Source organism: Schistosoma mansoni, chromosome 3 (assembly GCF_000237925.1).
Source record: "Schistosoma mansoni strain Puerto Rico chromosome 3, complete genome".
Classification (NCBI taxonomy): Eukaryota; Metazoa; Platyhelminthes; class Trematoda; order Strigeidida; family Schistosomatidae; genus Schistosoma; species Schistosoma mansoni.
Window position 1 is genome coordinate 27,143,747 of NC_031497.1, and position 24,140 is coordinate 27,167,886.

Consider the following 24,140-nt stretch of genomic DNA (forward strand, 5'->3'; position numbering starts at 1 on the left):
CAACTCTGAGATACAGGTACATCCAGCTGACGAGTCCCAAATAGGACGAAACGCGCGTCAAACTGGATTTCACTGCTAGTCACTATCCATCTTTGATTATAATGCTTGTGAATTAAGGCGATATCAAGGCAATACGAAAATCTATTGTAGATTAACCAGTACGTAATGTGAACTCATATGGCTATGAAACAATTTATGAAGTTAGGAGACATGCGTAGGCTTCATGAATTTGAATATAGGTGTCCTTGAAGCATTGCTCACGTTTCGTCGAACAACCTATTGAATAATGTTAACGTTAAGGATAAGGTATTAGACATATATGGCAAATCGGTTGGTGAGGTTGTGAATCTCCTTCAACTGACGTAGTCACATTATACCCAAACGCTGTTTACCTCAGTCAAGAATGTTTACTGATGCAGGAGTAGGTTAGAAAATATCTAGGGGTTTCTAAACCAAGATATAGTATCAGTCCATGAAGTCATTGATAAATATCCTGATATGTATTAGTAGATCCATATTAGCTTGTTAGGATCCGTTTGACAGCTGCAATCAGTGGGTAAAGACTTCGGGTGTCATCATTCGGAATCATTCACAAAGACATAAGAATAATCACTATTTATCTTTTTCTAAATCTTGAACTCCAGTATCCATTCATACTTACCTTTCAACTGTGTATTTCCGAGTCATATTCTTAGTGTTCAGTCTTTATTATTACCATTGCTAATACACTATTTTTATCTGTTTTGGTATTCATTCTGTTGTACTCACCTCGTGCTAATGTAATATGCCAACTTAGGCCAACATACATCTTTGCCAGGATTCTACATTGATGATGATTGACTGACTTACTGGAATTTTCATATTAACGTGAATTAATAAGAAACAGTGGCTTTCAGATTCTATCAATTCTGGTTAGATTTAATCCCTGTGCACATTATTAGTACCTAACCAATGTGTCTATGTGGTGATAAAATATGTGTAGAGTGACGTCGGCAGAGACTTATGTGGTCTTGATGAAATGAGCAATTCAATTACTTAAATTAGACCTCCCTCTCTTGAATCCTTTACTTATTTATTTATTTAAACACATAAATATTGGTACAAGGAAGCACCAGATACATATGCGCCACACAAATCTCATTTGATTTGTATGTGAAGGCTGTGATACTGTCCAGGTGCCCAAACTGAATCAGGTGGTTTTCTTAGGGAGCCACACCCCGAGCCTTTGACCTGGAGGTCTAGTCCACAAGGCAGTGCAGCATCTTAAGGAGATGCAGTCCCATGGTAGCCGGTGACCAATGATTGATTCATACGCCATTTGTTCCTTTAGCATCCTGGAGATAGCCCATGTGCACCATTGGTTTGGAATTAGGGTTTTCCAACTCCCCTAGGTGAACTCGCCATGTCCACCAACCCGGTTAAAGCGCCGGATATTTGCTTTTCGTCCTTTCAATTTCGTAAACAACACCCGTGGTGCGAGAAGGCAGTGAGTAGGACTTCCCTGTCAGAGGCTATATATTCGCGTGGCCATGTGAGAGCATTTGGAGAGGGAGAGCGGACTCTCCCCACTCTCGGCCGTACCAGGGCATTTGGGGGCAATCCTCTCTCTGAGCTAAGATCATGTGAATCCTTTACTTACCTTGTGTCTTCAAAATAATATGCGACCTGTCCAGGTGTCAACGACATATCAGAAGACGTTTACACTAATAGAAGTTAATTAAAAGAAAACTGTGTGTATATCTTACAAACTCCTTCTGACTAGTGTATGTAAATTTCTTGAAGCATTTACTAATTTTATTGCCTGAGGTTACGCTACCATTTTTTATCGATCGTTGTTTTCTTGTTTGTGCATGTGTTTATCCTTCTGCTCGCGTGTATTGTTTATTTGCATACATGCTATTGAGTTATTTTTGTCATGGTTTATTGATTTTTAATCCTGAGAATCATTTACACTAGTATGTGTACGCGATTTTTGTCAGCAAGGGGCTGTAAATATTTTTGAGTTTCATTGAGATCATGAAGCGATCTAAGTTAGACAACTATTTAAAACCTGGAAGCACTGGACCGGCGTTTTGCCTCAGTATGAGATTCCTCAGCTGTTTCATCCACGACCGCGTTCACACGCAAAACTGAAGATCCTGGGTTCTATTTCCTTGTGTAAGGTCGTAGATGTGCATTGATGAGGAGTCATATACTAAGATGAAATGGCTGTCCTGTACTTCCGCGTTTTCAACGGTGGTCGAATGCAAATCTGTTCATTTTTCTCTTCTTGTTTAAACTACCTGTTTAAACAGAATTATATTCAAATCCACTCATATTAATAACCCGACAGAGATGTTTGTTTTAAAGTTGCAACTTAGTAGTGGTTGAAAAATAAAAATTTACCGCTATAATTATCACACTATTACTCGAGGCGATCGTGAGTGCTATTTAAGGTTCAGAAATGAAAGTTACCGCCTTGTTGCTCACATTATGGAAAGATATTTCTTCTTTGGATTATCTCTGAAAAGGAAACTAAATTAGCAGTGTTGGGAGATATAACACAGATCCCAAAGGATATCTGCTTGAGGCCGGTCACATACAGACTTTTTTTGTATAATCTCAGACGTACTAGCTCAGCACCTTTGAGACCTTACGGCTGATTACAGAAATTCATGTGACAAAGTGAGATATGATATTTTTTAATATCAATACTTCCATCATAAGAGGACAACACTTCTGCAGATGCTAGTTGTTTGGAGGGAATATCTTACTATCATCACACTCTAGTATAGTCAACTATAAATTTTCTCCGTTAAACCTTAAGTCTATTACTTTTAGTCTTATCACTCTTCAACTGATCTACTTGATAAGGTTGGATTAGAAGGAACTAATTTTTTTAATCATCACGATATTTTTTTATTTATTTGAACACATTAATATTGGTACAAGGAAGCACCAGATACATATGCGCCACACAAAAAATTGTCATTTCATTTAATTATGTGTAGGCTGTGATACTGCCCGGATGCCCAAACCGAAGCAGGTGGTTTCCTTAGGCAGCCACACCCCGAACCCTCGATCTAAAGGTCTGATCCACAGGTTAGTAGGACAACTTCAGGTGATGCGATCCCATGGTTGACAGTGACCAACGATTGATTCATTCTTCATTTGTTCCCCCAGGATCCTGGAGATAGCCCATGTGCACCATTGGTTTGGAATGAGGGTTTCCCAACTCCCCTAGGTGGACGCGTCGTGTCCACCAACCCGGTTAAAGCTCCGGACATCCCCTTTCATCCTCTCAATTTCGTTAGCAACACTCCCCACTCGAGAAGGCAGTGAGTATGACTTCCCTGGCAGAGGCTGTATACGCTTGGCCATGTAAAAGCATTTCGAGCGAGAGGGCGGGCCCTCCACACTCTCGGCCATACTAGGGCATTTAGGGGCCATATACTAAAACCTGTGATCACCACATTAAGGTAACAACTACTATTGAGTACCCCATATAATAGATTCTACTATTTCCATATATTCTTATAATTCTAATGCTCTCAATTTAGTAATTATCTGTTTACCATTGTTTATTTGTATATGTACGTTTGTGTGTGTATGTATGTATATATGGATATAACAGTACTATTTACATGTTACATGTTACACATACATCTTATATATATATATTCCTTTCATATAGTTCATATTATGTAATCTATGTAATCATAAAAATTAGAATATGAAGTATATTGATACAGGAAAATAAACAACGTCAACAACAACCATCGAATGTTCTTTTACTGAAGTTTTTTTTTGTTTTTTTTAATGTCAATATTATTTTACACAATTTTAAAAATAAATAAAAGAAGGTGTTTATTCGGATCTGTTCGTTTAAAGTATCATTTAATAAATAAGCAATGGAATCTAGGATGCGCGTTTCGTCCTATTTGAAACTCGTCAGCTGGATGTACCTACATCTCAGAGTTGATGTTCATTCTGGAACCCGAATCCAGTATCGTTCGCTTCAAACGCCATCGCGTTATCCACTTAACTACTGAGTCCTGATAGCCACTTGCTTGTGTAATGAGGTGATGTTTAAATTCACTTTGGTGTTGTTTACTTGTATCTTCAGGCAATATCGAGGCAGTTCTCACAGGATGCACATATGCTAACAAAAGACTGATCAATTGCAGTCTTAAATAACAGTGGGAAAATACAAGTAAACAACACCAAGTGAAAAGAAACTATGGAAATTCTCCAATCTCCATAAACCATTTAGACTTATGATAATTATGTACTTATTGATGATACCGACTTCAAGAGTTCTAGTGAAAAACCTTGACTATTAGAGTTCAACCATACTCGAGTATGAGACAGTTATACGCGCTACATGCAATAAAATCGATGATAAGTTATCCAGAACTAACAGACTTGATTCAGCTGTGAATGTTTATTGGTCTTCGATATAGTAGCTTTTCACCTAACCCAACTCTTTCAGTTTGGAACACAGTATTCAGCTTCTATTGTTTGAATAATATTTTTTTAGATATATATATGGTTTATATACAAACAGACCAGATCGAACTACACCACAAAATGGAAAATAATATACAAGATCCAGCCAAAAGTGATTGTGATTACAGCAGACAGTAGCTAATAGCAGTAGCCCGTAGATCAAATGAAGGCTTATGATATATATATATACTAACAATCCATAAATAGTTCCTGCAGGTTACCCATAATTTAATCTTCTTCGGATACAACATTGATAACTTGAAGCCGAGATAATCCTAACCAGTATTCTCTAGGATACAGTTTTCCCGTTAGCCAACGTAGATCAACTACTATTAAGGTAGATAACTCCTATTTGAATAGTTCAGTCTAAAACTTAAAATTCATATAATGATAATATGGGCTAATTACTTAATAGCACGTTAACATAAATAGGAACCATACAATCTACAATAACTAGAATATAAATGAAAGAGAATTAAATAACGGGCCCGTAATAAAAGAACAGTAAATTAAGAAAGGCTCCCAAATGCCATGGTACGTCCAAGAATGGGGAGAGTCCGCTCTCCCTCTCGAAACGCTCTCACATGGTCACGCGTATATAGCCTCTGCCAGGGAAGTCCTACTCACTACCTTCTCGTGGCGGGTGTGTTGTTCACGAAATTGAGAGGACGAAAAGCAAATGTCCAGTGCTTTAACCGGGTTGGTGGAATTCGAAAACCCTGATTCCAAACCATTGATGCACATGGGCTATCTCCAGGATGCTAAAGGAACAAATGGCGTATGAATCAATCATTGGTCACCGGCTACCATGGGACTGCATCTCCTCACGATACTCCACTGCCTTGTGGATCAGACCTCTAGGTCAAAAGCTCGGGGTGTGGCCCCCTAAGAAAACCACCTGATTCAGTTTGGGCACCGGGGTAGTATCACAACCCTCACACACAAATCAAATGAGATATGTGTGGTGCATATATATCTGGTGCTTCCTTGTACCAATATTTGTGTGTTTAAATAAGTAAACATAACAACTACTTACTTATATAATGTAAAACAATAACCGATTGACGCTACGTATGACATCTTATCTCTATTTTGTTTTAATATTTACCAATGTTTCTTTTCCCTCCAAACATAGGCACCATTTTTAATCTATGTGGAAATATTATGCTGTGATGATCCATCAATTATTTCTTTACCAAGTCGACCATTAACAGCGGCCAGTTCAAAAAGTTCCAATTCATTATCTGCTGTCTATCCATGGAATTCTAATTTAAATACAGTAAGCATTTGTTGAATAAATGCATTTTCTACACTAAACTAGGATGTTCAAATTGAATAATTCAATTGAAATCATGAGCCAATTTAAGTTAGATCACTATTAAAAACCAATTAGTACTGGACGGTCGTTTCGTCCTAGTATGCGACTCCCTAACAATGCGAACTCTGGACCCCACCACAAGAATCTAACTGAGGGCATTCAGTCTCGCGCATAAGCGACAAGCCTCAAAAAGCTTCTTGAAAAACTTACCTTTTACTCTGTCGAAAACAATGCTATATATTCTGTCATTCTACATGGTAGTATATATGTGAAATTGTAGTTTAGAAGTCCATACTTTGACTGAGTGTTGTTGTGAAAAGCCACTATTTATGTAAAATTTTAAAATAATGAAGAAAACCTACATCTCAAGTGATGAGTTGTTTTTAATAAATAGTTCAATTACAGAGCTTTCATTGTCTTTGTGTACAACATCTCGAACGCTTAATTCATCTAAAAGTAGATGTACGAGATCCTTTTCCCCCGAGCTTGTGATCGGTAATAACCGTTGAAGGACCCCAGTTGAAATCGGTTCAATAAACTGGTCAAGTAAATTTAGGTTAATGACTACAATTGCGTTTTGTTAGCGAGTTTCTTGTACATATACACTAACCAATGACATATTAGCTTTGGTTTTTTGCACAGACGGTTACTAGATTCTTAGGAGATTAGAAATATCGTTTAATGTATAATGATAGATTACTACAGTCATACTTTTTTCGTGAATATAATCATTCTTGTCTACTTTACTCCTCTTATTCGTAATTTGTTTTTCCAACTTCCTGTTTATGTGTACTAAGCTTTAAAGCTCACTATTTCTGTTATGTACCTGATGGTTAGCCAAACCTAGGTATATTTAGTGGGGTTCGAACCATAAACCTACTGAATAAAAGCCAACTGATCTGATCACAAAGGTACAATAACATTGATTATTATCCCTACTTCTCCTTATTGGTAAATGACTCCACCTTTAGTGTCGAGATTAATAATACTCATGAATGAGGGGTACAAAATTGGATAAAATATCGTTCTAACCTCACTCTCTCTCCAGTTTCCCATTCATTCCCCAGAAGATATCCATTACATTGTTAAAACATTTTACGAAAATATTAATAAGCTTGTCATTGTGTAGATATTCCTGATTTCATTGATTAGTATGATATGACAATTTTGACATTTAGTCAGTTCTATTCTATGGTAACATAGAACTAGTTCATGTCCAAATAAGGGAGAATTTTTGTCATGGAAATGTCAAAATCTAGAATCATCGATACTGTTAGAGTTAATCCAGCGGGACGGGATCGTGGATGCGCACTGCTGAGGAGTCTCACAATAGGACGAAACGACCGTCCAGTGCTTCCAGGTTTTCCATGGCGGTCTAGCTTCAATTGACTCATGATCTCAACTATATAAAATAATCTCATTATTGTCTTAATTTCAATATAAAATTTTATTGTCCCTATTCCAATGTTTCTTCCTTCTTAATGTTGATATTTTTCGTTAATATGATCGTATCAATAAATCCTATCTATTTTGTTTAGTTTAATGTTAACTTGTCAATCTGTTCAAAAGTATACATTCCAATACTCGGAAGTAGTATCATTCCATTCAAGATTTCACGTTCACTTTGTCCAACAAGCATGAAACTTAGGTAAATATCGAGGTTTCCGAAAATGGTCTTATACAATGATTATAAGCAAAGATGAATAGTGGCTAGCAGTTGAATCCAGGATTCATGTTTCATCCTATTTGTGAATCATCAGCTGAAAGTATCTCCATCTCAGAGTTGATATTCACCCCGGAACTCATACTCAATACCTGTCACTTCAAACATTATCGCGTTATTCATTTAGCTGCTAAGTCCACATAGTCACTAGTTTGTATAGTAGCTAAGTAGATAACGCAATAGCGTTTGAAGCGAACCATACTGGTTTCGAGTCCCGAAGTGGCCGTCAACTGTGAAATGCAGATACATCCAACTGACGAATCCCAAATTGGACGAAACGCGCGTCATGGATTCCACTGATAGCGCCACCATCCATCTTTGCTAATAAAGCATGGGACTTAAGGTGATATTGAGGCGATCCGCACATGATGCATATATCCCAATAAGAGACTGATCAATTACAGTGCTAAACATCAATGGAAAGATTTAAACAACCTATATAAAAATAAATTGGTCTTATACAATGCTTTATCTCATTGTTAAATTTGATTGAAGCAAGAACAATGAACTCGGTAGAATAATGTCAATTCATTTCTACTTCATGGTTTCTCTTTAGCAGCTGCATACAACCTAAACTCAATAGTATTAATCATTAAAAGTCGGTGTTTATCAGAAATGTTCTCATCAATGAAGGAGAGTAAAACAATGAATATTAAAGAGGTGTTCAAATGTTCTAAGGTCTTAAGTTCCATTACCGATACCGTTAGAGATACCCACTGCTTAGCAGTGCCACATTAGAACGAAACAGTTGTTTAATGGTTGTCTAACCAAGATTAGTTCATGATATAAGCCATGAATATTCATTTGTAATATGGAAATTTGGAAGAAAAGTTTTGAAAAAACACATCTAGACAGGTTAATAGAAAAACTGGTATTGAAAGTTATGTTAAGTAGTTCCAAAGTATTCCACGGTAAAGTCCATTAGTACCCAGAAAACACTGGGAACATTTTATCCAACCAGCGTTCAATGGAAGCTTCTTACAAACTCTTAGAAAGTGAAGAGTTATGTGTCGCGTTTCTGATTGGATATTTATCTATACTGTTGCTACTACTACCTTCAACTAACTTATTTGAGTATTATCAGCAGGGATTTTGTGGAGACTCAGTATTTTCATAGTTGAAAGCATAAGTCAATTGAAGCTAGATCACCATGGAAAACCTGGAAGCACTGGACGGCCGTTTCGTCCTATTATGGGACTCCTCAGTGGCAGTGCGTTTCCACAATGGGTATACTTTATTACAAATCGTTTGTTTGTGTGTAACTTATGTTACATAACTTTATTCATGTGTGTTTTATTTCTTATTTCTTTCAAATCCTTCTTTAAAAAAAGGGTTGTCTTTCATCTGCTGAAATGACAGAAAATCATGAAATCAATGTAAATACACATACATCAGATGAATTAAGTCTTCGTTCTTCATCAATATCATCTAATGTTTCATTAAGTGATGAATTAATAAATCCTACAGAATGGAATCATCATTATCATTTAACTATAGATGAAACTAATGAAGGAAAAGATCCTACAACCAAATCAACACGTAATCAATACGAAGTTAATGAAACTATCATTAAAGATGATTCTTTCACAACTACTGATTCAATTACAGTAACTAATACTACTAGATCTAAATCTCCTATTTATATTGGAGCTGGTGAAATACGTAATCGACTTAAAGAACAATGTGAACTTCAACCTCATAGATCGTTTAGAGTAAGTACATTTGTATACATAAATATGTAATCATTGTATAACTCGTTTATTGTGATATTACTTTACTTACGCCTGTTACCCCTCGTCGAGGAGGATAGGCCGCTCACCAGCATTCTCCATCCAACTCTGTCCTGAGCCTTCCTTTCCAGTTCTTTCCAGTTTTTATTCATCCTTTTCATATCTGCTTCTATTTCCCGACGTAATGTGTTCTTTGGCATTCCTCTTTTCCGCTTCCCTTCCGGATTCCAAGTTAGGGATTGCGTTGTTATGCACATTGGTGATTTCTTTAATGTATATCCTATCCACTTCCAACGTCTTTTCCTAATTTCCTCTTCAGCTGGAACCTGGTTTGTCTTCTCCCATAAAACGCTGTTGCTGATAATATCTGGCCAATGAATGTTGAGTATTTTGCGTGATATACATTATATAAATTATTAAGAAAAAAATAGTTCTGATTTAATGTTATTCAGGGAGTTTTAAATGATGTGAAACCTGGCAAATATTTGTATCGATCCAAGTTGTTACATGATATTAGAACAACGAAATGAAATCATCAAGACAAATTTAAGGGTAATATGTATAGTTACAGTGTCAGTGATAATGGAAAAAGACTAGAAATAGTTATCCAAATACGAGAGGATCACGAGGCAAGCCCTAACTTAGAATCCTGAAGAGAAAAAGAAATGAGAAAGAATAGGGAACTCATTGTGTCTGGATTGGGAAACAGACATCAAAAGAATGAATAGCAATTGTAAACATCTGGAAAGGATTTTCCAGGGCGGAATTCAGTGGAGAATGCTGGTGGACGACCTATGCTCCTCCACGAGTGGTAACTACCGTAAGTAAGTAAATATAATTCGAAAGGAAAGAATAAATTCGCAAAATACAAAGATGTACGATTTAAGAAAATACAGTATGCTATTCTCAAACAATAGGTTACGATAATCATATAGACATCAAACTAGATGGCTTGTATCTGCCAATATGGTTCCATTTCAACAATCAGTGACTTGATAGGTTGATTTCACTTTTTTTAATTCAGACGCCCGACGTCAGTCTTCTTTCCACCAAGTGCACGAGCTAACATCTCTTTTTTCAAGGTAGGCGATTCCATGCATGAACTGATATTATATCTTGTTTTGCCGATGTGTAACTTTCTGACAGCCTACACTCCTACGACACCTGGCATTGGGTATCGAGGTGTGTTGAGTGTGTGTAACATCCATATCCTTATACAATTAAACATTGGAATACTTGTCAACTAATTTAATATCTTTGTCTAGTACCTTATACCTAACAAATTTCAGTATTATTCAGTTGGTGGACTGCACATTATTATAATCAAGGTCATGCTTCATAAATATCTATGATAAAATACTACTAGGTAAGAGATGTCATTTACCTTAAAAGGACATGTCTTATAAAAGATTAAGTAAAATAGAACGAGGTAATCCATAGAAGATCCATACTTTAATAGATAGACGAACATTTTACCACTCCACAAGTAGTACAAATTGACAAAAGTCGAATGGACTTATTATTAGTTATTATCTATGCTGACCTGTAAAATGCATCAAGTCTCTGATAAGAACTAAATGGTAAATGTACTGGTGAATTAATTTACTAACATGATCAGACTATGTCTGACAAAATCTCAGCACGGATTCAGAAAGCTCGTTTGGCTTTTGCCAACTTACGTCACTTATGGCGAAGACGAGATATCCGTCTATCAATTAAGGGACGAGTATACTGCGCAGCAGTTCTCTCTGTTCTACTTAACGGCTGTGAAGCATGACCATTAAGAGTAGAAGATACTGGTAGGTTACTAGTATTTGACCACAGATGCCTTAGAAATATTGCTTGCATCTTCTGGGATCACCGGGTAAGTAATAGTGAGGTTAGACGTAGGGTATTCGGAAATGATGGTAAGTCAGTTGATGAGTTCATGAATCTTCATCGACTGAGATGGTTGGGCCACGTGTTACGTTTGCCTGAACACCGATTACCACGACGCACTATGCTGATTAGTGTTGGGGATGGTTGGATTAGGCGGCCTGCTTGAATACCTAGGCTACCTGTTTCTGCCATCTAAATATTTCAACAAGTTTTCTGGGTTTTTTAATTTTGTTTTAACTTATCATTATGTCTATTAATCGCATAACCTATACAGGCGCGTTTATGAAAAGCTTACGTCCTTTCGCTGCAAAAATTACAAGCAAGTACAATAAGAGATATCATGGTGGTTGGCAATATGCTTTAAAGAGAATAAACATTGATGAAATGTCGATTCCCGAGCTGCTGAACTCTAACTGTCGATCACTAATCAACAACGTGGACTATCTCCAATTTCTGCTAAGTCAAAACATGTATCGTAATTGTGGTGTCATCACAATTTCAAGAATCTTGGTTGACTGACTTGCAGGATGATTGCTTAGTATCATTACGTGATTTTAATATCTATCGTCAGGATCGATCAAACAATAAAAAGACCTGTGGTGGTGGAGTAGCTACTTTTGTGAACGTTAACCGGTGTCGATCTACTTTTGCCTGTTTCAAGTTTTCAAATGACTTTATTGACTGTCTAACTTTAAGGTGCCGTCCAAAACACCTAAATAAATACAAATATATTTATGTTACCAATATCTACATGACTCCAGACTGCACATCATCTGCGCTATCTGTCTTCGCTGATAAATTTACTGAATTCGCCGTAACTGCCTTCAGTGATTCACTTTCAATTATATGTGGTGATTTTAATTCATGTGACTGCAGCTTCCTTACATCACTAGGTCACCTAATGTAGTAGATTTTCCTACTCGTTTGAATGCTCATCTAGACTTGGTTTTCATTAATGATGTGGGTACCTATGTGACTCGCGAACGTGCTCCATTGTCTAGCTCGGATCACTGTATAATTCGTGTTCTACCTAAAGTATATGGTAAACATGGAAAGAGTACACACATACACCATACCAAAAAAGTAATATACAGGAATTACTCAGAAGAAAATTTACGAAATCTAAAAAACATGTTTCTTACGACCAACTGGGAATTATTTACAGATGACTCAATAGAAAACACAACTGATGTTATCACCTGTTATCTTAAATTCTGTTTTGATATTTGCTGTCCTACCGAAACCTTCTTTTTAAGTTTTGATCGACTTACATCTCCACAACTAAAACGACTACGGAGGGTAAAAGAAAGGATGTACAAGGAGAAAAATACTACTGAAGTTCGTAAGTTAAATGGTCAAATAAACCAAGAGATTAGACGTCTCAACTCTGTGTTCACTCAAAAACTCCTATCTTGTAGAAGCTCTCCAAGTATGTGGAAACTCTTTAAAGAAATTACAGGGGACAGGCAGACTAGAAGCGATAACCAGCTAAATGTTTGTGACTTAAATAAGTCCTTTATTCGTCAGTCATCTGACATCATGCTCCCCATATCCAAGGGTTTGAAGAATAATTGTGTCCCCAGTTTCACTTAAAATGATGTCCGGAAATGTCTCCAGTCTCTGAATTCATCCCAATGTTTAGGGCCTGATGGTATCCCAAACCTTTTAAAAAAATGTGCTGATGTTTTATGTTATCCATTAACGAATATCTTTAACAGATCCTTCTCAACTAATGTCTTACCGAAAATGTGGAGAAAGATAAAGGTAATCCCTATACCAAAGAAAGCTTCTGGTGATAAAAATGTGAAACTTAGACCCATTGCAATAACCTCACCTTTCCTCAAAATAATGGAAAAATTACTGATACAACCACTTCAACCTGCAATAAGAGAGCACTGTGATCCATATCAGTTTGCTTACAAATGCAAAAGAAGCACATTAGATGCCGTTGCTGTTCTGCATCACAATATAGTGTTCGGGTTGGAAAAGGGTAAGAAGTATGTTAGATGCGCTTTCCTGGACTTTACTTCTGCTTTTGATTCTATTCCAAGACACCTCTTACTTAACAAGCTGATCAGCGTCGACACTGACAGCTGGATAACCAATTGGCTACGTTCCTACCTTTCTGGAAGAGAACAGTACACTGTATTTGAAGGAAAGTGTTCAACATCTCTACTGTCTAATGTAGGTGTGCCACAAGAAGCTGTTCTTTCACCTTTGCTCTTCTCTTTTTTTCTGCATGATCTGCCATCTTCCACAGAAAACACTTTTGTAAAATATGCGGACGACCTCACTGTATGTATGCCGATTTCTACCTCCTTACTTCCCATAGAAATGAATTAGTTTTTATCTCGTATTGAAAGGTGGTCTGTTGGTAATGGTCTCTTACTCAATCCATCTAAATGTCAAGCTGTTAATTTTAGCTTGAGACATGGACAGAACCTACACTCTATTTTGGGATCACATAATGCTTGTGCCATTGGAGACTCCTTAATAGACATAGTGTCGAAGGTCAAATATCTTGGTGTCATTTTTTCCTCTGATCTTTCTTGGTCTTCTCATGTTTTACTCTTATCGAAAAAAGTTTACGGTTTGACATACTACATAAAGAGGCTGCATGCTTTTGGGATTACTCGCCATTTACTCTTACAATTTGTAAATTCCTGTATATTACCTATTATTCTATATTGTTCTCCATTATTCTTTCCTGGGCTTTTGAGAAAAGACTTTGCTGTTTTGCGTAGAGTGTTGAAGGCAGTTTGCAAGGTATGTTGTGAATCTTTTGAAGTCATTGTTAATATGCTTGTGGATAGGACATCTTAAGTCTTCCGAACTCTTGGCAGGTGTTATCTTATCAGATACTAACCATCCGCTTCATTCATATCTTTCTCCTTGTATATCTTCTGGTAGAACGAGACGTAAATACATTAAAATCCATACACTCAAGTAAATCTATAAAAGTTCTGTAATACTTTACTTAGCAAATTTACTTTGTGACGAACAGGCTGTTAGAGTTGACCTAGTAAATAACCTGTACTCTTAAGCATCTCTCAAATTTGATAATTTGTATAAACTCAGTTTTTCTTAAACCTTTTTCATTCTTTTTCCGTTTTTTTTGTTTTTCCTGGGTTTTTTTGGTAAAAAAACTTGTTGAAATAACTCGTGCTGAGAATTCTATATTGTACCAGATTATAATATTGAATAAAGCCATTAATAATAATAGTAATAATAATAATAATAATAAAGTTAGGGGCGCCCAAACCAAAACGTGGCATCAGAGCATGAAGTCACTAACTTCTAGTCTGAGTCATGTTGGCAGATGCAGACTATTTGGTTGGGGTCTGCGCGACTATCGTAACCAATGGTTGGAGACTGTGTGTGACATGGCTCAGAATCGATCACAATGGCGTAGGTGTATACACTCTTTATCTTCCCTTAAACCTTGAGATTAAAACTGATTCATATCTGTCTTCCTTCCTATACTATATCCTTATATACAACTTTTCTTTTATATATTACCACCACTAAATTAACTACTTCTATGAATCCGGTGTTCATCTTGTTGTGCTAATGAGGTATAGCAACTTGGACTGATGCATATGTGTGCCTGGTCCTACGTTGTAGCTGACTGACTGAGACTATAAATAATAATATAAACACCAGTCCTTAGGAAAGAAGGTGAAACTGTAATTTGTGGATGACCTTTGAGCGGTGCTAAACTGACCTTGAGAATGTCCACCTACTTTCTAGGGATAAATGAGGGTTATAAAGCAATGTAAAGAATAAGGATTATTGCTATAAGCTTTATTCAATATTATATTTTCGGTACACTATAGAATTCTCAACACAAATTATTTCAAGAAGTTTCCGTTTTTTACTTCTTGATCGATCCTGACGACATATATTGGGGTAGTCGCCAGTTAGAAGTTAGCAGTCCAAGAATCGACATCTGAATAATGTACATTCTTTTTGTTGCATATTTTTTGGCAACCACAATGTCTCAGATTACACTTTTTTGTAACTTGTACAATGAAAGTTCGTAAAGTTTTCATAAACGCACTTTAATGGGTTATGCGATTAATAGGCAGAATGATGTTAAAACAAACAAAAATAGATAAATGGGTTGCTCAACTACGTGGATCGGTTGAAGTTAGACATTAACACCGTTGGATACCAGCCGGCTCAGTGGTCTATCGGTTAAGTGCTCTGGCGCGAGACTGGTAGGTCCTGGGTTTAAATCTCGCTTGCGAGGCGGGATCGTGGATGCGCACTGCTGAGGAGTCCCATAATGGGATGAAACGGCCGTCCAGTGCTTCCAGGTTTTCCATGGTGGTCTAGCTTCAATTGGTTCATGATTTCAAGTATATATTAAAATAGATAATATGTGGAAATATCTAGAAGGCAAAAACATATCCAGATGTTCAAACTGATTGTCAATTTAATTTAAGGATTACGGTTTACACTTGACAGTTTAGGGTTAGCAATTAGATTTAACGTTTTCATCACGAGCAGACATCAACTATAATGCCAAAATGTTATTTAGCCAAATGAGTAAATAAATTTCACGCCAAAAATCCGTGACCTGTTATCTTAAATCGGATTAGCTCATCTATAACTGATAGTCTCGCCGCTCTGAGTTGATTTTCTCCACTACCATTCTATACCTTAATTAATAAATGTGTGATATTTTGTTCTGCATTGAAAAGAGTTAATTATGTTTTTTTTCTGAGTTAGATGTAATACTTTTGAACTTCATAGTGAAATCAACATTGGTTGGAATCCTAAGGCCTTCGATCTCACACACGAACGGGGACATGGATACTCACTACTACGGAGTCTCATACTAGAGGAAACGGTAGCCTAATGCTTTCAGGTTTTCAATGGTAGTCTAACTTAGATCGGTTCATGATTTCAACCATATTCTCAGCGTTTTACCCTTGTCAGTGTCACTGCTGCTACTGCTATTTCGAAATGATATAGTAGCTTGAGCTAACACATATTTCTTCTTCCAAACTCTACAATAAAACTGTATTTATGTATTTATATAGTTTTTTCACTATTTTTAGTGTGATCCAGAAGATCCAAGTGCAGCAGTGCTAAAAGAACCATGGCATGTGAAATGTGAACGTATACGTGCCACATCACCATGGGGTAGTTTACCAGGATGGATTTTAACTAGTGCAATTGTAAAAGTTGGTGACGATTTAAGACAAGAACAATTAGCTTATCAATTACTTACTGTGTTAAAAGTAAGTTTTATCTTATACCAACTATTTTATATTTATATTTTCCCATATTTTTTTCTTCAACTGATGATTACCGCGTTATTGTTTACTAAACGAGATTGGTTGGATTCCTGGGCTGATTATCAACTCTGGGATGCAGGTACATCCAACTGACGAGTCCAAAGTAGAAGGAAGCGCGTGTCCTGAATTCAACTGCTAACCATCATCCATCCCTGTTTATAATGCTTGTGACTTCAGCAATATCGAGACAATCCGCACAGTATGCATATATTCCGATAATTAATTATTTATTTATTTAAACACATACATATTCGTACAAAAGGGCACCAGATACATATGCGCCACACAAAACAATGAAAATAGGAAGAGAAAGGAGGACTGAAATGTACAACCGGAAGACTCTTTCAGTTTACAAAGTTCGAACCACTCTTTATGAAGAAATTAAAAGGTTACAGCAGGATCGCCACTGGCTTCTATTCTGAGCCATATCTGATAACGTCTCTAGCAAATAGAATGCGTCATTTCATTTATTTGTGTGTGGGCTGTGATACTGCCCAGATGCCCAAACTGAATCAGGTGGTTTTCTTAGGGGTCCACACTCGGAGCCTTTGACCTAAAGGTCTCATCCACAAGGCAGTGGGGCATCGTGAGGAGATGCAGTCCCATGGTAGCCGGTGACCAACAATTGGTTCATACGCCATTTGTTTTTTCATGATCCTGGAGATAGTCCATGTGCATCATTGGTTTGGAATGAGGGTTTTCCAACTCCCCTAGATGAACTTTCCGTGTCCACGAGTCCGGTTAAAGCGTCGGACATTCACTTTTCGTCCTCTCACTTCCGATAAGACACTGATCAGTCACAGTCCTAAACATCAATGGGAAGATTCAAACAAACAATTAAAAAATGAATCAATGATTATTAATTGTTTAGAATTAGGACTTATTGTAGCCCTCAATTGTAATCACATCCAGAAATTTAACACCTATAAAGGTTGATAAACTGGAGTACTAGAATCAACCATCGTCACTTCCCAAGTTCATAGTTGCTAATACTATAAAAACAGTTTTATGCTTGATCTCATTATTGATTGATTTTTATCATTGAAAATCAATTAACAAATTTACTGCTACTTTTTTTCTAAGTTCACCTAAATTTCTTCTCATTATTGATCTTAAACTTTTTATCAGATCACGAGATCATAGGTTTTACTAACTATTAATTTGTCTTCCATCATATTGAATATGATACAAGAAACGTTGAACTTTCAAGATTTATGTGCTCACTAGGGACTAGCTTCGTGAAGGAATTCTTGAAGTTCTAATGAGAAGCCATGACCAGTGGAGCTAATCTATTTCAGGTAGAGACAGGTATCTACCTCAGTACAATGGAAGATGGTCGTTCAATTTCGTGGATTGGTTGAGGTTAGACATTAACACCGTTGGATGCTAGCTCAGTGGGACAGAGATTAAGCGTTTACGCGCGAGATCGAAAGTCCTGGGTTCGAATCCTGCGGGCGGGATCGTAGATGTGCACTACTGAGGAGTCTCACAACATGACGCAACGGCCGTCCAGTGCTTCCAAGTTTTCAATGGTGGTCCAACACCAATTGATTCATGATCTCAATTAAAATCCTTATAATCTCCACAACTCTATACTGATAATAAGAATAATCATTATTCATAGTTTTATTATGTAACAATTAGACACTTATGACTAAGTTATGATGTATACACATTGTAACTTCGTTTTTGTGATCAGACAATTGACGTGCATTATTGTATGCATTTTAAGTCATGGATGAATAAGAGTACAACAGAAAGTTATTCTATTTGCTATCTTCCTTTTCTGATTGAGAAGAATGTTATAACTAATAAACATTAAAATTCTCAAGTCATTATTCACTATTACTGAGACATTAGTTAAGAGAAGGTTATGACTTAAGGTGAAGGTCACTGGTCCCTACACTCAATATAGACAAAATGAGTCGATAATCGGACTAAAAAAATACAACTGCTCGCATAATAAACAACCGGATTATATCAACCACAGTACAATTCAAAAATCTCTTGTTTACGACAACATTTATCCTTATCAAAGCAATACTCTTCTCTTCAACTAATAATCAAAATGACCGATAACACCTAAGAATACTAATTTCTTCTTCTGTATAGAAGCTCCTATCTACAACAGCCAAACTAATGTGCCTTCCATTATTATCACTCCAAGACTTATATGATAATATAGACTAGTTACAAGACCACAACTCGTCATAAATGGGAAATCACAACCTATGTATAACTCTAGTATAGATTCAAAAGTGTTTATTTATTTATTTAAACACATAAATATTGGTACAAGGGGGCACCAGATATATATGCGCCACACAAATCTCATTTGATTTGTGTGTGAGGGCTGTGATACTGCCCGGATGCCCAAACTGAATCAGGTGGTTTTCTTAGGGAGCCACACTCGGAGCCTTTGACCTAAAGGTCTCATCCACAAGGCAATGGAGCATCGTGAGGAGATGCAGTCCCATGTTAGCCGGTGACCAACGATTCATTCATACGCCATTTGTTTTTTCAGGATCCTGGAGATAGTCCATGTGCATCATTGGTTTGGAATGAGGGTTTTCCAACTCCCCTAGGTGGACACGGAGGGTCCACCAACCCGGTTAGAGTGCGGGACATTCGCTTTTCGTCCTCTCAATTTCGTAACTAACAGTAATGCCACGAGAAGGCAGTGAGTAGGACTTCCCTGGAAGAGGCTACATACGCATGACCATGTGAGAGCATTTGGAGAGGGAGAGCGGACTCTCCCCACTCTTGGACGTACCATGGCATTTGGGGGCATATTAATGAAGATGGGAAATAAACGTTTTTTAAGATTTTGAAATTTGGTCAGTTTATTGTATGCTGGTACACAACTTGGATCGATGCATATATGTGCCTTGTCCTATGTTGTAGCTGACTGACTGACTGAAGCCGATACACCTCTAAGACCAGTCATAAACGTAGTTCTTCAAACATTCAATAAAGTGTCAGCTTTCAACAAATACTGTAATTTTTCGTGTTACAATGAGATGAATTTCATCAAAGTTGAAACTGGTTTTCGAATTATTACCTTTTCCGTTTATCATACATTTTCATTCAACGCATTAACTATTATAATATTTACTTAGTATTGTTTGTTTGGATCTTCCCATTGATGTTTTTAGGACTGCAACTGGTCAGTCTCTAATTGGCATATGTGCATACTGTGCGTATTGCCTCGATATAGCCTAAGTTCACAAGCGTGGTAAGCAAAGATGGATAGTGGCTAGCAGTGGAATCCAGTTTGACACGCGTTTCGTCCTATTTGGGACTCGTCCGCTGGGCTCAGGACTCAGTGGCCGAGTGGATGACGCGATTGTATTTGAAGCGAAAGGTACTGGGTTCGAGTCCCAGAGTGAACATCAACTCCAGCTGACGAGTCCCAAATAGGACGAAACGCGCGTCCTGGATTCTACTGCTAGCCATTATCCATCTTTGCTTATTATAATATTGTTTATTTTCCCTATTTTATTGCCAGTTGGTTATTCACAGCTACTTTTGGTCTGTTTATACATAATTGATATTTGCAGTGCCATACTGTCTAGTATGTTTGTATATAAACTTATATATGTTTAAATTATAATAATGATAGAAGTTAGCTGTTGACTTCTTTATGGACCCAAAGAAGAATGTAGAGAAAGACTTTCGAATAATGGATCAATATTAGCTTAGCTTTCGCTGGTTCAAAATTAACTATGTGGGTCAGAAGTGTAATCGGTCAAGTCTAGGACACTAGGTTGTAGAAGAGATAGTAAACGTGGAATAATAATGTTCAAAGACATAACATTTCGAATTTAATAAGAGCTTATAATTCGGACAATATGGGATTGTGGAGATTGTTAAATAGTATTGAGATCATAAGCCAAATTATGTTAGACAAACACCGGATAGCTGTTTCGTCTTAGTATGAGACGCAGTGCGTATCCATGACCCTATCACTAAGGCTCGGAAGCTGAACCTTCCGTCTTATGGTAAACGTCTAACCTCTAAAACACTAACCCAAAACTCAGTATCGCGGATTGATTGAGGTTAGACTTACACATTTTTGAATTCCTGTTCACTGGTCTCGAAGTTAAGCGTTCGTGCGATAGACCAAAGTTCCTGGGTTCGATTCCCTGTAGATGCACATTTTCTAAACAGTCCCATACTAGGATAAAACAGTTTTTTAGTGTCTCTAGATTTTGAATGGTTTTCGAAATTGAATTGATTTGCTATCTCAATGAAAATAAGTACTTTTTATCAGTTTTATTCATGTCACCTTTGCCCAATAATTCATTTACACTCTGTATTTATCTATTTCCTACAAACAGAATATTTGGTCAATGGAATATGTCCCATTATGGTTACGTCCATTAACTGTAGTTGTTACATCATCTGATAGTGGTTTTATTGAACCTGTCCCGGACACTGTATCATTTCATCAAATTAAACGACATGCTCATTTATCATTATTAGATTATATGCATCGTGAACATGGTGGAGATAATTCTGAAGAGTTTTTAACTGCTCAACGTAATTTTCTACATAGTTGTGCTGCTTATTGTTTAGTTGGTTATTTATTTCAAGTTAAAGATCGGTAAGTTATTGGGGTTTTGTTTTTTGATAATTTTTATTACATAATCATTTGAGAATATCAATCGACTTATTTAAACATGTAGATATTATTAAACAACAGTAGGTCTCAATATAAACAAAGGGAAAAGCAAGACTCTCCGATACAGCACAACATTCACCAATCCAATTACACTTGACGGAGAAGCTTTGGAGGATATGGAAACCTTTACAGATCTGGGTAGCATCATTGATGAACACAATGGATCAGATGCAGATGTGAGGGCGCGGATAGGCAAAGCAAGAGCAGCATATTTACAATTGAAGGATATCTGGAACTCAAAACAATTGTCAACCAACACCAAGATCAGAATTTTCAATACAAATGTGAAGACAGTTCTACTGTATGGGGAGGAGACGTGGAGAACTTCGAAAGCCATCATCCAGAAGATACAAGTGTTTATTAACAGCTGTCTACGCAAGATACTTCGGATCCGATGGCCAGACACTATCAGCAACAAGCTACTGTGTGAGACAACAAACCAGATTTCAGTGGAGGAAGAAGCGCTGGAAGTGAAATGGGCACACTTTAAGGAAATTACCCATTTGTGTCACAAGACAAGCCCTCACATGGAATCCTGAAGGCCAAAGGAGAAGAGGACGACCAAAGAACACATTACGCCGAGAAATAGAGACAGACATGAGAAGAATGAACAAAAACTGGATAGAACTAGAAAAGAAGGCCCACGACAGAGTGGGTTGGAGAATGCTGGTCAGCGGCCTATGCTCCATTGGGAGTAACAGGAGTAAGTAAGTAAGATATTATTAAAAAAAAGGCACCGTAATATATGTGCGTCACACAAATCATTAAATTTTTGTGTGGGCTGGGTTACTGTTCGATCGCTTAAACCGAAGCAGTTGGTTTTCTCAGAGGGCTACTTTCTTGAGCCTTTGACTTAGAAGTATAATCCACAAAGTAAGTAGAGCAACATTAGGAGATGGTAGTCCCATAATAACCGATGACCAACAATAGGTTCATACGCCATTTTCCATCAGGATCCTAAATTGTATAAGCACCATGAGTTTGTAATCAGGGTATTCCAACTGCCCTAAATCGATCCTTCGTGTCCACCAACCCGAATAAAGTGCCGGACATTCTCCCTCCCAACCGCGAGAAGGCAGTAGGCAAAACAGTTCTACAATACGCTAGAAGTACTTCCAAGACATCCACATGCAATTGTAAAAGATAAATATTTCTGTAGTTTTTTTTCTAAATCTCAATTATAATCAATTTACAAATGCACATTGGTTCAACCATATCACCACGACGAGGTAAATATAATAAGAACTGTTGCAAAAGAGATTGAAATAGTGTTGTAATAATAATAAGAAGAAAGACTGAATATTGAGAACTGAATGCGGAAAGACAGAATATAAAGTTATATATGAAAGAATATTGTAGATCAAAGTCGATAAAAATATAGAAAGTGAATGCATCTGTGCCATTTTGACAGATTCTAAACTATGCCACCCAAAGTCTCCGACTACTAATCATGAGGATTTTAACCACGTAATTTAAATCTAGCGGCGTGACTTAGACCAACAGTCAACAATTTCATGAACTAATGTCATATCTTGATTTAAACATGTATACTTATTCACCTGGTACTTGGGTATGTGAAGGATAATGATACAACTCGGTTGCTTTAAGCAAAGTAGGTAGAGCGAAATCGGAACCCAAGATACATGATGACTGAAAGTTGAACGTCTTAACTACTTAACTATTGCTCTGTATATGTCTTGGTATGACCATACCTAGCTTTCCCCCAGTGGTCTTGAGTGCTGTTAGAATCTTCTGTTAGAACTGAGTAATAATGCCAGGATGTTTGGGATGCGTTTCTCCCCCTCTAAATGTAAATTGTTACTCCAGGACTGGCCTGCGTCAACACCTGAACTAAGGATAGGGAACAAAGTAGTCGAACGCGTCGACAACTTCACTTATCTTGAAAGTCTGATCAGCCCTAATGGGTTGGTGTCTGACGAAATCTCAGCACGGATTCAAAAGGCTCGTTTGGCATTTGCCAAATTACGTCGCCTATGACGAAGACGAGATATCCGTCTATCAATTAAGGGACGAGTATACTGCGCAGCAGTTCTCTCTGTTCTACTTTACGGCTGCGAAACATGGCCATTAAGAGTAGAAGATACTCGTAGGTTACTAGTATTTGACCACAGATGCCTTAGAAATATTGCTCGCATCTTCTGGGATCACCGGGTAAGTAATAGTGAGGTTAGACGCAGGGTATTCGGAAATGATGGTAAATCAGTTGATGAGTTCATGAATCTTCATCGACTGAGATGGTTGGGCCACGTGTTATGTATGCCTGAACACCGATTACCACGATGCACTATGCTGACTAGTATTGGCGATGGTTGGAAAGGAGTTAGGGGCGACCAAACCAAAACGTAGCATCGGTGCTTGAAGTCAGTAACTTCTTGTCTCAACCATGTTGGTAGATGCAGACTACTTGGTTGGGGTCCACGTGACTATCGTAACTAATGGTTGGAGACTCTAGGTGACATGGCTCAGAATCGATCACAATGGCGTAGGTGTATACACTCTTTATCTTCCCTTAAACCTTAAGATTAAAATTGCTTACCACCAATAAATTAACTATTTCTATGTATCCGGTGTTCATCTTGTTGCGCTAACGAGATATGGCAACTGGGCCCGATGCATATGTGTGCTTGGTCCTACTTTTTAGCTGACTGACTAGCTTTCCCCCAACCTACTCTTAACTCTACAAACATCTCACTTCGAAGTAAACGATTTATTATGTAACATGTATTCACACACTCACTTCATATCTACTGGGATGCAACTAATATAATTTTAAGCACAGATTAATAGTGGCTAGCACTGAAATCCAGGATGTGCGTTTTGTCCTATTCAAGACTCATCAGCCGGATCTACTTGTATCTAAAAGTTTCTGTTCACTCCAAGACTCAAACCCAATACCTTTCACTTTAACCTACCCCCTCACATAATCCATTTAGCTATTGAATCCAAATAGTCACTAGCTCATGTAATGTAAGTTTCCGTCACTGTTATTATT

At 37.3% G+C, this 24,140-nt stretch overlaps 1 protein-coding gene across 1 annotated transcript in view; it reads left to right on the forward strand.

Annotated features, from left to right (window-relative positions):
- Positions 1 to 24,140, forward strand: part of Smp_130340 (phosphatidylinositol 4-kinase) — a gene marked incomplete at its 5' end in the record, with an annotated part of 61,265 nt that overhangs the window by 33,848 nt on the left and 3,277 nt on the right. The window contains 4 exons of the mRNA XM_018799830.1: positions 5,624 to 5,767; positions 8,861 to 9,241; positions 16,204 to 16,386; positions 20,784 to 21,049. Of these exons, the coding sequence (XP_018651580.1) occupies positions 5,624 to 5,767; positions 8,861 to 9,241; positions 16,204 to 16,386; positions 20,784 to 21,049 (974 nt within the window). The remainder of the gene's footprint in view (positions 1 to 5,623; positions 5,768 to 8,860; positions 9,242 to 16,203; positions 16,387 to 20,783; positions 21,050 to 24,140) is intronic.